We start from the raw sequence: 14,648 nt of genomic DNA on the forward strand, positions 1-14,648 counted from the left end.
AGCAGCAGCCCCTACCAGCCGTGGCCATGCTACTGTGGCCAAAATGTAACGGGAATTTGCTGCCACTTGACATTCTTTAAAACTCTTCATTTATTCTTTTACATTCAGTTCCCAATTTTCAAAGGAACTCTTGGATTAACTCTTGAGTTAAGCGAATCACCAGTCATCCTAATGATCGCTCCAAATGGACTCCACTAATCCTTTCGGCATTTCAACAAGGTCAGTAAGATCTCGGACTGTGAATCGCCACTTTTGGAGCCCCTTTGATTCTTTGATTCTTTCTTTGCAAAGGCCTTCTGTATCCTTTCTGGCAACAAACTCTTCATTCCGCACACCAAACTGAGCACGAGCTACGCGTTGTTGATCAGACATCAGACCGATCCCGCAATCACAAATGGAAGTTCGAAAACAAACCTCCCGTTACTTTCTGTCCCCAGTGTCAGTGTTGGGTCCAGGAACAGTCCCGACGCTACACGCATACAAACCGAGCGGGCAGATCCAAGAGTTTTCGGGGAACTGGAGCACGCCACCGTTTCGTCACCGCTCGCCGGTAGAGCAACCGGTTACTCTTGGCCGGTGTCGTTGACATCTTCGTTCCGTGGGCTCTCAAACAAAAAAATGGCACAGGTCCCTTCGGCCCGAGCCGGTTGAAGGGACCGGTTATCGCAACACTGTCACGTTTTTTCCGCGTTCACTCTGTAACCTCCCGAGGCACGAGAGAGGTTCGTAGTGCTGTGACCGCACACAGCGCACAAATTGAGGCATCTTCGGCGCCGCGGACCGGCAGACAAGGGCAGGCCTAACAACAACCGGAAAGCAGCCGGAAGTGCTGCCAGCGCATAATCGCACCACCGACCGACCGACCGGCCGACTGCACCACCGACCTTAAAACGGCGCGAGGGAGGCCCTCGGCGCTAACAGGCTAAGGTGGTTAAGGGGCAGCAATTACACTCACTCATTAGCCCCGCGCAGCTATTAACTCGCTGCGCCGCAAGTGCCGCGAGTGCCGAGGGCACACATCGCACACACAGAGCGGGCCGCCGGGCCATTCGGGCCTTATAATTTTGACACATTAGCGGACACATTATTTGGAGTTAGCCTCCAAGACCTGTGGCTGAATGTCGGGCGAGGTCAGCGGCCGATCCGTCCGTTGCGTCAGTCACCGGCGGAGGAAGTGCAGAAAGTTTCGGCTACTGGCTGGCTGGCTGGCCGGAAACAGGAAGCTGGTGGCCTCGTTCAAGTCCGACTGCAACTTCGACCTCAGGTCGATAGTAGGTGACCCACGATCAACGAAGGACACCCGAAGAGCAACCCAGTGTGCTCTCTATAAATAGCCGACGTGGGGCGATTCTTCTGCCCGGCATTGATTAGCTGATAACCTGTCTCCGTGACCTTGGACCCCTTCCTTCTTGGGAGCTTCTGCTCGCGTGCGAGTGCGTGCCCAGGTCCAGATCAAGACCTGGTCCCGGGAGCCGAAGGTCTACGGGAGGGGGTGCTGGTTGTCCTTAAAAAAAGACGACGACGAATAAAGAAAAACATGTTCTGGGATCGAGTGGCTCCATCGGTCTTGGGTTGTCAAAACTTACTTTGTAGGACACCGGAGGAAGTCTGGTGGTGGTCAGTGTCATGTCACTGGCAGGCAGGCACTTACAGACCCCTCAAATCCCAGCCCTGTCCCCTGCCCCAGCTGACAGGACGAGAGTAGGAGTGCTCTTCGTTCGTCGGTCGTTGCTCTTCCGCCTGCCCGACTGACAGTTTGGAGAAGGCTGCGTGCGTGGGAGCGAAAGAGTGCGAGTCAGTAGTCCAAGAGCGCGCCGGCCAACTTCTTCCGCCGTAGCGAGGCGAGGTGAACGCGAAGTGAGAACGCCGCTGTCAGGATGGAGTAGTGGGCACTAGCGAGCAGCGATAAATAGAGCCGGCCGTACGGTCGAGCGCGAACTCAGAACGCATCCAGTGCTGTCCACGCGCAGACGGAACCGTCGGAAGTCGCTGAAGTTCCTTCGGTTTTGGAGTTGTTGCTGCTGCTGCTGTCCGGAATCCGGAAGAGTCGCTACAACAGTCGCAGGTATGCCGGGTGTTGGTGGGGACTGAAAATCGGTGGATCGATCAGACCGGGACCCCAAACCTGTTGGGGATCTCTCGGCCGAAGTTCGCTTCATTCCCGGATTCCCGGGGCTGGGTAGGTCAGGGGCAGCAACCAATGCCAATTTGGGACGAAAGGGAAGCTGAACGTGCGTCGAAAGTCAGCTCGGTGAACAGATCGATGCGTCAGATCTGGCACCCACCGACGATCTCCCGGAAGACGCATGGCGGACGCTGCCACAGAGAGAGAGATGGAGAGAAAGTGAGAAAGAGAGAGAGAGGGAGAAAGCGAAACAGTTGAAAAAGTATGTCCCGGGAAGCAAGTCCAGTCGGCGGTGTCCCAGCCGACGTTTGGAACCTGTCCCCCCGGGGTTGGTTCGCTGGTCCTGGTTCGCTGGTCAGTCTCCGGTCGGAAGTCGTCGTGTGGCGTTGTTTTTTTCGCGCAGAACCAGACGGAGTTCCAGGTCCAGGAGAAATCCAAGTATTCTCCCGGAGTAACGGGACAGGTGTGACTGTAGAGCTCAACCGAGCATCTCTCGGGCATTCTTTTATATGGAGAAGAAGAACGCACGATAACGACGATCACACGTCACTAACACCGGGAGTGATACGAATTAAAAGAGTGGAAAGGAAAGAGTGATCGAGAGGGAAAGAGAGCGTGCCGCCGCACACCAAGTGAAAGAGATCGCCCGACCAGACCAGGCGAGTGAGTGAGTAGGAGTAGGTGAAAGACAGAAGCTTGGTTGGTCCGCAGCAACGCAGCAAGAATTTGAAGATCAAGTTCAAGCGCAGGTGTTAATGGCGGGAAGGGGTTGACACCTCGCGTCACTGCGGAATCCAGCAGCCAAGCGTGCCAAGAGAGAGAGAGAGCGAGACGGAGCGCAAACAAGTAGCGATCCGCAGCGAAACGGTGTGCCCGTTTCGGAGGCATCCCCGTCCGGTCCGGTGTGTGGGGTCCCCAATAAAGCACCACCACCACCACCACGACTGTGGATCACTGATAACTCTGCGTGAGACCGTGTGTGTCGTTTGTCAACAAGTCCAGCGCAGTCGGTGGTGAAAGTTCCCGACGAAGAACAACACAATCACCACCACCAGCTAGTCGGGGACCGGTTCGGCCACCGATCTTCGCAGCCACCGCCGGTCAACCACACGCTCGTGTCAACCGCTGAGTGCCGGGCTAGCGTCGTCGGCTCGGACACTCCGTCTAGAATGTTCTCTAGTGATCCCCTCGATTTTCCATCAAACTGCATTCACGGCGGGCCTACGAGAACCTCTTGGTTCGCGATCCGCAAGCGTCAGTTGGAACCGGGAAGCCGGCTCTGGCATCAATGTTTGCCTTGCGTAAGGTCAGCTCGGCAGTTACGTCGGATATTACACGGCAGCCCTCTAGGGCGATACGGTGCATTGCAGACATGCCGGAACGCGCTCAGCAGCCGGTTCCGCATTTCCGCCCGTTGCGCATTCTCGTCCTCGACCTCGTCCGGGCCGTGCCTACAGGAAGTGGTGTCCATTCTCCATTGCTGGTTTTGGTTTTGTTTACTAACGGTTTGTTCATTCTTCAACAGATTCCAACACACAATCAAACACTTTCTGGCTGCTCTACTGTCACCGGCACCCGGGCACCCACACGACCCGAGTGAGCACTGGACACTAGAGAAAGAGAGAGCGAGAAACAGACGTAACGTGCGTACGTCAGAACTGAAACTGAAAATCCGAGGATTCCGTCTATTGCTAGCGGCAAAAACCGATCCGAGTAGCAGTTCCCGCTGGCCATTCGCAAATTCTTGAGATTCTTGGGATTCTTGTGTAGAACTCTACTCTACCGTTTGGGGTGAGTTGGTCAGGTCCGGGGATGAAATCGGGCTCGATGCCGATAACACCGCCCTTCTTGTCTTCCTTTGTAGCTCTAAACACACGCGCGCGGAAGACGACTTCGACGCACACCTGATTGCATACCAGAGTTTCGGTCGAGTATGTCGCCGCCAGCCACCGCCCCACGATCGATGAGCTCCGGAGCGCTAGCAGTGTTACTGCTGGCCGCTACCACCTCACTGGCCGCTCCCTACGATCCCGGTTACGGTGCGGTAAGTACCACGCGGCAGTGCAAAAAGCGGCAGGCCAGCGGACTCCTCGGGGCTGTGCGCTGCTTTCGGAAGTGTGTTTAAGAATTCAATTTTAAAAACACTTCACCGGCAGCAGGAGCAGCAGCATTCTCAGCTGTGTTTGTTTCTCGATTTTCTGCATCACGTTCCACCACACACGCGCGCGCGTGCGAGTCAAGTCGAGGACCGCTCCCCGGGGAGGAGCGGTCCGACCTGGGCCCTGGGCCCGGACCCAGATAGTTCTGTCTTCTGACCAGCAGCACCCGAGCGAAAGGCAAATCGCAGTCACTTTTGTCGTTGGCCAAATTGGATTTTCTTTTCTCTGGTTTCCCCTGGCCCAAGAAGTGGAGTGAGCACACCGTACACTCCTCGTCCAGCACCCGGCTGGTCCGAACTACATTAAGCCCCCGTGATTACCCCCGTGTCACGCGGTGCCAGGTGCTCCAGGATGCCAGCGTAGCGTCCTCGGAAGTTCCGGGATTGCGGGATCCCGTATGCCCCGTATGTGGCCTTTCCCGGTCCAGTCCAGTCCTTGCCTTGGGTCGTTGGTACAATTTTATATTTTTTGAATCTCCGGATCTCCTGATTGGTCCGCCATTCCCCGCCATGCTCCCGTTACCTCTCCCGAGTCCAGATTTCTGGCGTGCTGTGCTGTGCGCGCCATTTTACAAATGGCCCCGACACCACCCCGGAGTGTGCCACCTGGCGGTGTGAAATTGAAACAACAATATGCATGTGTGGGTGGGGCGAGGAAACACGTGCATCCTGTGTGTAGGAGCATCGGCACGCGGAATGTAATAAAACGGTGACACTTATTGAAGATATTCCACTGCATGATTGATTTTCGAGTGGTTCCGTGCTGCTCAAGAGCTTCGCTCAACCTTCAGAACCTGGCGAGCGTGTCAGTCAAGTCTAGAGGTCCGCCAGAGTCCCCCAGGGGGGGCCCACGGTGTCGGGACACGGTGTGTCCTTCCCCGCCCCAGTTATTTATTGGATCATTCTCTCTCACGGTCGTTTTGGAGTAGGTCTGAGGTCTCCCCAGTCCATCCCCTAAAACCCAATAGAACGTCCATTTTCATTATTGTGCCATTTGGTTGTGCCGTGCCGTGCGGGCCCTCGGACTCTGGACGAAGTTGCCGCTGTTCACCGCTAGGTGTCGCCACCGGTCATTCGCTGACTGCACTGTGCAATCCTCTTCTTCGCGCATTCGGCATAATAAATCAGACCGCTCTATGCTCTACGTAGCACGATCCGACCTACCGACACACAGAGAGAGAGAGAGAGAGAGAGAGAGAGAGAGAGAGAGAGAGAGAGAGACCGAAGGGCCAGAAGCGGATCGTCTTATTATCTGGAAATATTGTAATTTATTTTCATTCTTTCCGGTGGCGGCGGCGGCCTTCTTTCCGAGGATCGAAAGGGAGGGCGGTGCTGCAGCTTGGGCTCATCCATCAACACCCCCTCCCCACCGTCCCCCAACAACCCACCCACCACCCGTTGATGCGCTTCCCACAGCCCACTCTGCACGGTGGCCGCTCCACAGGTGGCTGGAAATTGGACCGATCGGGTCCGGGTGGCTTGAAAGGACACCCCCGTACCAACCCCCTCTCCCCTCTGCCCCACCACCGCTATGCCACCTCACTATAATCTGAATCATTTATTCCCACGAAGACTGGAAGACAAACTGGCGACGGAAACGGAAGCGTGCACCGGCGCTCTGCGCTCGGAGCGCGCGATGACGAAAAATGCTGCCATTTCCTCACGTTCCTACGAAGGGGGGTGGTGGGTGGTAGCGGGGGCTACGGATTAAATAAACGAACCACCGGTGGCCATGCTGGTGGTGGTGCTGGCAGCACCGGACCGGACAGCCGGACAACTGGGAGCGATTACGTTTCCGGTTGCCCGGTCCGTCTTTTGGACCGTCTTGGACTTCAGCAGTCTTGGAGCCCCCTCTGCCCTCTCTGCCCTCCCACCCTGGGGGTGGGGGGTGGTGGGTTTCCCTGCTGCGTGCTAAGCTGCAGCCAGGAATGGTCCGAAGTCGGCGGCGAAGCAAAACTCCCGGATAATATTGTCCATTGTCATCCTAATATATCATTTAACGTGAAAAGGACAACCGGGCTGCGCCTGGAGAGGCCAGGGGAAGGGGAGTCCACTCTTTGCACTTTGTTTCCCAGCGCGCGCGAAAAGTAAACACCGACGCGCGGGGTTCCTGTAGGTCCAGGACCGGAATTGCTGGAGCTGCAGTGTAGAGCCCAGCTGTTCGCTGTCGCTGGAAACTTGAGCGTCCTTTCCCATCCTTCCCACCGTCACCAGTAATCCGTTTATTATTAAAGATGGCCGCGCCCCGTGGACGCCGAGAGAACGGTTTGTCTAATGGCCTTTTTGGGGGGTTTTTTCCTTACCGCGCTCCCAAACAGTCTGACAGCTGCCAGCCTCCACCTCCGTAGGGATAGTAGTATGTGAGCCCGCAACGGTCAACATCTTCACACGCGTTGACGCAGCGAGCCAGAAAACGCCCTAATCACCACACCCTGTGTTTCTCGTTTCACAGGACTACCCGGACTACTACTACCAAGGGTCGGCGGAGAACCTGTCGTCCGACTCGATGGCCGGCTACGGTGCGCGGCAGGATGATTTGCTGTCATTTTTGCGTAAGTATCTATAGAGTTCCCTGCCCTGGTGTCCTGCGCAATTTTGTGTGGTGCCAACCTGTCAAGCAGATCAAGGTTCGCGGCTCGATGCAGATCAGCCACCGGGCGTGACCGGCGTGGACCGATCTGGACACCGGTTCCCAGAAACGGGGCCGCCACCTGTGATGTTTCGCACGCAGCCCTCGTATGTCTCCCTGTGACGGCGTGCTGCGTTCTCCTTGTTAAATTCTTTTACCTGACCGAACCGTTCCCCGAAAGATATGAGCCGCGAACCGCCACTCGGGAGATGCCCCATTAAGGACACGGTGCTACCTACATACCTACACAGCCCATTGCTGTGACAGCTGTGAATGTCGAGCTCGGAGCTCGTTTACGTGACCGCTGAACCGTTTCGCGAGCTGACACCCAACTCGCGCGTAATTGAGCACAATCGGCGGTAATTGAGTGTCATCCGCCCTGACACATACATATCTATATCGGTGCGCTGGAGTGTGTGCAAACTAATGGAAGCGGCTTGTCGCTAATGAAAACAAATGATGAAGTGGCCGCCGATTGCCCTAACTGAGGCTTACGAACTATCGTTCAAAAATCATCGTTACCCCGCGTTGCACCTGGTATTAAGGTCTCTGGATACCGTTCAGTGGTGCTGCTGAATGTCTGCCTCCTGAACGGTGCCTCCTGCTGGTAGCTAGCCCTTTCTTGTGGCCATCCAATTCAAACGCAAACGACGACGGCGACGAACCGTCAGATCAAAGAAACTTTTTGTGTGACAGAGAGAGAGAGAGAGGGTGGGGGGTGGGGGGGAGACACAGAGGAGCATGTAGTTGCAATTTTTGGTGGGTTCCTTTGCCTAGCCTGCCTGCCTGCCAGCCAGCGCCAGCAATCTAAACGAATGTCCGTCCATCGGGGCGACGTGCCACACAAATTGCATACTTGCCGGCGCAGCGTTACGAATGCGTTCCACGTTCCAGCAGTCCTCCAAGAAGAAGATTTGGAAGAGCGCATAGCAAGAAGCAGAAGTGAAGTGAAACAAAATAACGAAACCAACCCCGAGGAGCTCAGGGAGCTTGGCTTCCCGGCGAAATGGAAAATAATTTACTTGAACACGCGAGAGCGCGAGCTCCACCGTTACGGGTGTGACAGAAAGCGACTCACACAGGAGGCAGCAGGCGCACGTGAGGGAAATACTTCCGCGTGGTGTGGTACCTTCCATCACCCACGTACAACGCACACCGCTCCCCAGATATGGGGGCGACCTGTGCGAAGATAGCGCGAGATTCTTCATACGCGCGCACGTTACGCGGGATGCTTGATTTATTAAATTCAAATGAAGCGACCCGTAAATTATGGCCACCCCGGCCAGCCAGCTAACAACAGGATTACAGGCGTACGGCCGCCACCGCGGTCTGCGCGGTCTTCCTGTCGGTCTTTGCAGGGGTGGTAACGTGTGCTTAATTTTGGGCCTCCTTAGCGGACGAAGGTGGAACACCTCGCGCTCTCTCCGGTGTGGTGTGGTATCGGATGCAGCTGTTAGACTCTCTTACTCAGTATTCACGGGCAGTGACGCCCGTGACGCCGATGTCTTCGAAAGTGTACCGGCCCGCGAACCTACCATTTGCCATAATGACTAGGTCTAACCCGCGGCAAAGGAATTGAATACTGGACCGGGCAGACCCTGCTAGAGAACGCTCCCGATACACACCGGGGATACGTAGTCGGTCGAGCCGGGGGCCTAGTCTGGACCGCGGTAATGGATGAGAATCTGACGATCGAATCTACTTCAAACCACTTTTCGAGCTGCACTAGATACTAGGTTCTAGATATAAAACTTCCTGCACCAGATCCATAGGGTGATCCATCCAAGTCCATCGTGGATTTGAAGCTACCGATTACTTTTGAAACGTCAAACTTCATGCTGGAAATTGTACAACTTTTAGTAAAAACTTTGACATTTACTAAACGGGACGCTTGCAGAAATAGTTTGGGTCTTCAACGCAAACTGTCAAATTGTCGTATAAAATTTGAAAATGGAGCCTCCGATGATGACGCTACCGAAACTTGGACGACATTTGGCGTTACGTCCGATACAGCAGCGACACTAGAATGGACCACCCTGTGGACCTTTCTAGATACGAAAAGATCCAGCACTGTGTCGGGGCTCTTGGAGTGTCGGGGCTCTTGGACCCGGGCCGGTGTTCCACTTTCAGCTCCTTCATCGTCTAGCCGGCTTTCCGTCGGCTTGGACCGGAACGACTTGACTTTTATTTTCATCCTCATCCTCGCGTAGCTAAATCATGTGTAAGAACCATAACTCATACAGGGTCTTACCACCCTCACCTCACCCTGGGGGCCTGGGGTTTGGGATAAATGAAGCGCGCGAGGTACCTGGCCACACTAGACCAACTCAAGACCTGGGAAAGATCTGGAGTCGGATAGAGCACCGACTTTCTTCGGACGAACTTTGACGGGGGCTGGAGGGAGCACCGGATATGTTTGATTGTGTGAAGGTACTGAAGCGGAGTTGGAGGTTGCTGAGGGAAACCGGGGGTTAACTTTAACCAAGTGCCCCACGTTGGCCCAACAATCGATCGGTGGTGGTGTACGTGCGTGCGTGCGTGGATGGATGAATAATTTGTTTTTCCGCCGATTGTGGAGCTCGAGTATCATAAATTAGTTTCTGTTTTCACCTTCGCCAGTCCGCCAGTCGTCGCCCGCGCACCGCACGTCATACAATTTCGTAACTTCAACTTGCTTCCCAGTCCCAGAGCCAGATGGAGAAAAAAAACGGCAACCCACAACTCGATATGGAATATGGAAATGTCCTCGGAGGACATCGGACCCGAAAGTTCCAAAGCGGGCCCCCTTGGTTTGGTGGGTAACGCGGTGCGTTACAAGCAGGCCCCGGTCAGGAACTTCGATTATAGCATCATCCGGGAGCAATTAATCGCCCAGGACGCCCTGTAGTGCGTCGTCCAACACAGTGGACTGTGATCAGATCACCGTTGGAGCCGAAGCCGGACATGTTGGTCGCCAGGACACACACCGGACTCTGGACCGATTAGAGTGGTCCACGGTGGCTGTGGACGAGTATCTGAAATGGAAAATAAACGGGAAACTCCTGTTAAATCGAGAGAAGAAAAAAATGAGGGATGCAATCGAAGGGGGGAGGCGTAGCAACGACCGATGGTGGTGGTGGTGGTGGTAAACAATACGCCACACAAACTACCACTTCATCAGGCCGAGGCACCGTTCATTTATTTCCGGTATTGCTGCGCATTTGGTCCGTCTGGGGAACGTGGAACGTGGAAAGGAACGCGGAAGAGATGGATGACGCGACGGTGGCGGAGGGGTAGGCTAGTTGGTTTTGCTTGAGCTGAGGCTGGGGTCGGCCATTTTTCATGGAGCCTGCCAGCGTCGGAGCCGTCGGTTATTGGACGGACGATGGACTCTGCGTGGACTCTGCGTAAACTCCCTCCTGTCTCTCTCTCTCTCTCTGCCTCTCTCTGGGTAGATCTCTGCCTCCCCCCCGGGACACTTCTTGGAAGGGGTTGGGGCTGTGGCGATGGACTGGTCGCGTCGCGGAAAAAAATCACCCCGATCCGGATATCGAGGTTGGGCTCAACCTTCTATTTTGCCAACGCTATTCTGGTTCGCTTTGGGCGACCAGCGGATAGACATGCTAAACGGAGGATAGAGAGGGAGAGAGAGGGGGTGAAGGGAGTAGCGTTGGGTGGTGGGATGGAGTGGGTGGTGAGTCTGGAACCGAAACGTATGTAAAGCATCAGCACACAGTGCCAAAAACGGTCCGTCACGTCACGTGACGTTGTTGGAGACTCTGCCAGGGTTTTGAGTTGGGCCGATTTTTTTTAATTTTTATTCTCTCTCCCTCTCTCTCTCTCTCTCTCTCTCTCTCTCTCTCTCTGTCTCTCTCTCTCTCTTCTTTCACTCCTGCTCTACTTGCTCACTCTTGCTAAGCCGTTTCAAGCTGGGATGAGTTTGGAGTGGAGAAGGATTGAACTCGCAGGGTTCGATTGCATATCCGTCTAGGATGCCAGCCAGACGAATGCGTTCGGCAACTCAAGAACGTCAATTGTGTAGTTCATAGTCGACCATCAAGTTCACTGCACCGGTGATCTAACGTGATGGAGTTTCCATTCGGGTGGCTTTTCGGGTGTCTCGCTGACATCGACTTACATTTGTTAATCCCTGCCAGGGGAAATTGAACAATAAATGTTGCGCTGGGTGTAAATCTGATCATCTGTCAGTCATCGTCAGTAACTCTATCAAAGACCGGCACGCTCGGTGTGTCCAGAGTTAAATCTATCGAACGACAAAGATTACCTTAACCTAGGACGCGACTTACATTGTTTTTGAAACAATAAAATAGTTTCGCAGATAAGTTCAATTGTTAATTTAGTTTAGTACGTCTATTGACGGAAGTCAATTAAGTTTATTTGCCAGTTTGTTGCATCAAATATGCACCGTTTTGTTGCATAATTGTTTGCCATTCTAAAGGTAGTTCAATAATGTTTTTCAGAAGTCTTGGTCCTGATTGGCGAAAAACTATAGAAACCGTTTTTCACAATCGTCTCTCGACCCCAATTTCTTATGACCCAGGAAGTTTCGAAAAGTGCAAAAAGGTGATAGAGATTTCATGTTAGTATTTGTTCATACGGAAGCAACTCATAATAAACGATTCCTCTCAAGTCCCACCATATACATTCAGTAGAACTTTCCTGGCCGTTAGCCCTGGTTTGGCCACCGTTTGAGCTGGATGGATTTCTTTTTTCCCAACCCAACACGATTCGCATCCCACACACGCATACACACTGAAGACTTTTACACACTGTCTGGATCAGTTAGGAGCTTCCGCCCGTTTCAACACACGGCCCGCAGTGCAGTGTACTGTGCGGAGGTTTGCCGGAGGCGCGTCGCGATTTAAACAGAAAACCCGCAAAACAGCTCTTGGCGCAACGTCTAAAAATCTGTGTTCCCCCGTTGAAATGCTTTCCTTCCGTGGGACTCTCTGCGTGCTGCCAACGAGCTACCATTCCACGGAACGATCTGCGGTGTCGGACTGGAATTTCGCTTTAAAAGGCGGAGGCCAACGCCATCTAGCGGCACTTGAAGCGCGCTCTGGGAAACTGGGCAATGAAAAAGAGAGAAGGCAAAAAAGGCATCAACCACCACCAGCACCAGCAATCGGTTTGGGCGTCCGACCTCCGAGTGGTTCGTCGGTTGGGGCCGAAGCACGGTGAGCGCGGTAACGATATAAAATGAACAAATATGAAAACTATGCCCCCAGCACCAGCGTGTGCAGCAGCAGCAGATATTCCGCTTAGAGGCTCTCGGGCCGGGACTCGGCCACTCGTCGGTCTGCGCTGCGCTATCATCGATGAGTCGTTTTCGAAACCTGATGGTTTACTGACCACCACCCTCTGTTGCTCCCCTGCCACCGGAGAGAACTTCTTGGTCGGGAAATGCATCGAGCAGCGCGGAAAGTCCCAGCTTCCACCGTGGTCCAGTTGGCGCGAATTGATGGGTGATGAACGGAGGGGGGTGGGGAGGGTGGGGAATGGAAAAAAAAACAGAAAACATGAAATACAACCCAAGAGAGAGAACAATGGTAATCCCGACCTTCGTCCCGCTGAATGCGCCAATCGAGTGCCAATCAACGGACTTCGATCTGCAGAAAGGGCTTCCAGGGGACCAGTGGGTGAGATAGGCACGTAGGGGGGGAATTTGCATTTATTTAACGCAGCCCCCTAGCACCCCTCCACAGCTTAACCACACTCCGCTTCCGCGAGCCCACCGTGTGGAGTGCTGCTGCTGTAGAGAGAGAGAGAGAAGTTGTGGAAAATGTGGCCAGTCAGACCAATAATGGCCGGACCGAGACCGACTGGCTTCTGGATGCCTGCAGAGGGTCTCCATGAGGGAGAGAGAGAGAGAGAGAGAGCAACAGCATTATTCCTTATCATTCCTATTGTGGCCACGCAACATCGAGCACCATCGATGGACGGTCGGTCGTTACTCAGTTCAGCTTTGCAGTGGATCTCCCATTTTGGAATGTGCCAATTGTGTGTGGGGAGGGAGGGAGAGGGTAGGGGCAGACGTCAACGGGTAGGTTGCTGAACTGACGCTGGCCACTACTACTACGTCGTCTGGTGGGAAGTATTATCATGAGCCGGGCAGAGCAAAATTGGCGGCAGATTTGAAGAATTGAAGAATTGAAGCCAGTAACTGTCAGATCTATTACCTCACTTTCTCTCTCTCTCTCCCTCGCTCTCTCTCTCTGCTGTGCTCCATTAGCTGATCAGGATGATCTGTTGGCCAACCGGCTCGGGACCGTGATCGGTGCGTTCGGGAACACCCTGTCCCAGCTCCTGTTCGGCACGAATGACGTCAGCACGGACGTGACGTTCTGGTGTGCGACCATGTAAGTAGCGCAGCACCCTCCTGGACAACCTACCCCAATCCGCCTACGCCAACTCCTACACAACTCTTGCAGCAATCAACCGGAGTACGTCCAGACGTACGTGGACGACCCGCAGCTGGCGCAGAAGTTGGACCCGTCGAAGCCGATCCTCATGTTGGCGCACGGCTGGACCGACAACGTCAACCGAACCTGGGTGAAGCAGACCGTCGCCGACTACATTCGGCTGATCGGTGGCAACATCTGTGCGGTCGACTGGAGTCCACTGGCGCTGGTCGAGTACAATCTGGCGGCACGTAACACCCCGAAGGTGGGCCGCTATCTGGGCAAGTTCGTCCAGTCGTTGCTGGGCCGGGGTTTCAACATCAACCAGGTGACGCTGGTGGGGCACAGTATGGGGGCGCACATTGCCGGGATCGCGGGCGCCTATCTCGGTGGGCAGGTCCCGAACGTGATCGGACTGGACCCGGCCGGGCCGGGCTTCACCAAGCCGATCCCGGTGCCGGTCGACCGGCGGCTCGATCGCACCGACGGCCACTTCGTCCAGGCGATCCACACCGACAAGAGCATCATCGGCACGTCGATGAACCTGGGCCACGAGGACTACTACGCGAACAGTGGCGCGAGTCCGCAGCCCGGCTGCGAGTTCCCGCTCGTCAACAATGACACCACCAAAGCGTACCGTGAGTAGTAGTCCAGTACCAGACACGGACCAGACACTAATAGAGATCCCTCCATTGTAGTGCAATTCATCTGCAGCCACTTCAAGGCGGTCGAGTACTTCCGGGCATCGCTGGACCGCCAGAACGTCTTCGAAGGTACCGCCTGTGCGTCCTACTACAACTACAAGCGAAACGACTGTGGACCGAGCGGCCGGGCCCGGGACGACTTCGGACTGTTCAACAGCCGGACCGCAGCCGGCTCGCTGTTTGTTGCGATCGACAAAACGGTCTACCCGTACGCCCGGACAGCCTCACGGAGTGCCGGCAAATAATGGTTAGACCTCTATGTTTTAGTTGCTCTATAGGTTAACACAGAACGAAGAACTGGCGAAGAACTACCTCTATGTTGTAGTCGCTTTATAGGTTAATAAAGAATGAAGAACTGGTGAAGAACTAAACTGAAGAACGGGCGAAGAACTGACCCGCACACTGTTGGTTGTTGTCGTTCCTACGGATCAGGGAGCCTGCTGCTGATTCCTTGCGTGATGACAGCATTTCCTCAGCTCTCTCTCTCTCTCACTCTGTAGCCCAGCAACCCAGTCCCAGCCCACCGGCCGACCTGAAGGACTGGAATGCGCTCCGTAGAGTGGGGAATTCATTAATTAATTGCCCGTAAAATTAGTGGCGCCCCGGGGCGCATCTTGTTTAGGCGGGAAGA

The 14,648-nt window shown here is 54.6% G+C and overlaps 1 protein-coding gene across 1 annotated transcript; it reads left to right on the top strand.

Moving 5' to 3' along the window:
* The first annotated feature begins 4,074 nt into the window (after positions 1-4,074).
* Positions 4,075-14,262, top strand: LOC131213429 (phospholipase A1 3-like). Its single transcript, XM_058207468.1, has 5 exons — positions 4,075-4,169; positions 6,736-6,835; positions 13,145-13,271; positions 13,344-13,951; positions 14,012-14,262. Exons 1-5 carry the CDS (start codon positions 4,089-4,091, stop codon positions 14,260-14,262), a joined length of 1,167 nt encoding a protein of 388 aa, XP_058063451.1. The 5' UTR covers positions 4,075-4,088.
* The last annotated feature ends 386 nt before the right edge of the window (positions 14,263-14,648 follow it).

The sequence above is a fragment of the Anopheles bellator genome, chromosome X, assembly GCF_943735745.2.
Source record: "Anopheles bellator chromosome X, idAnoBellAS_SP24_06.2, whole genome shotgun sequence".
NCBI lineage: Eukaryota > Metazoa > Arthropoda > Insecta > Diptera > Culicidae > Anopheles > Anopheles bellator.

What these genes read in the sequence shown, in the direction of transcription:
- LOC131213429 (XM_058207468.1), top strand. Translation starts at nt 4,089, where the DNA reads ATGAGCTCCGGAGCGCTAGCAGTGTTACTGCTGGCCGCTACCACCTCA. An exon ending in ACGATCCCGGTTACGGTGCG is followed by an intron (nt 4,170 to 6,735) that starts GTAAGTACCACG and finishes CTCGTTTCACAG; the next exon opens with GACTACCCGGACTACTACTA. An exon ending in ACGTTCTGGTGTGCGACCAT is followed by an intron (nt 13,272 to 13,343) that starts GTAAGTAGCGCA and finishes CAACTCTTGCAG; the next exon opens with CAATCAACCGGAGTACGTCC.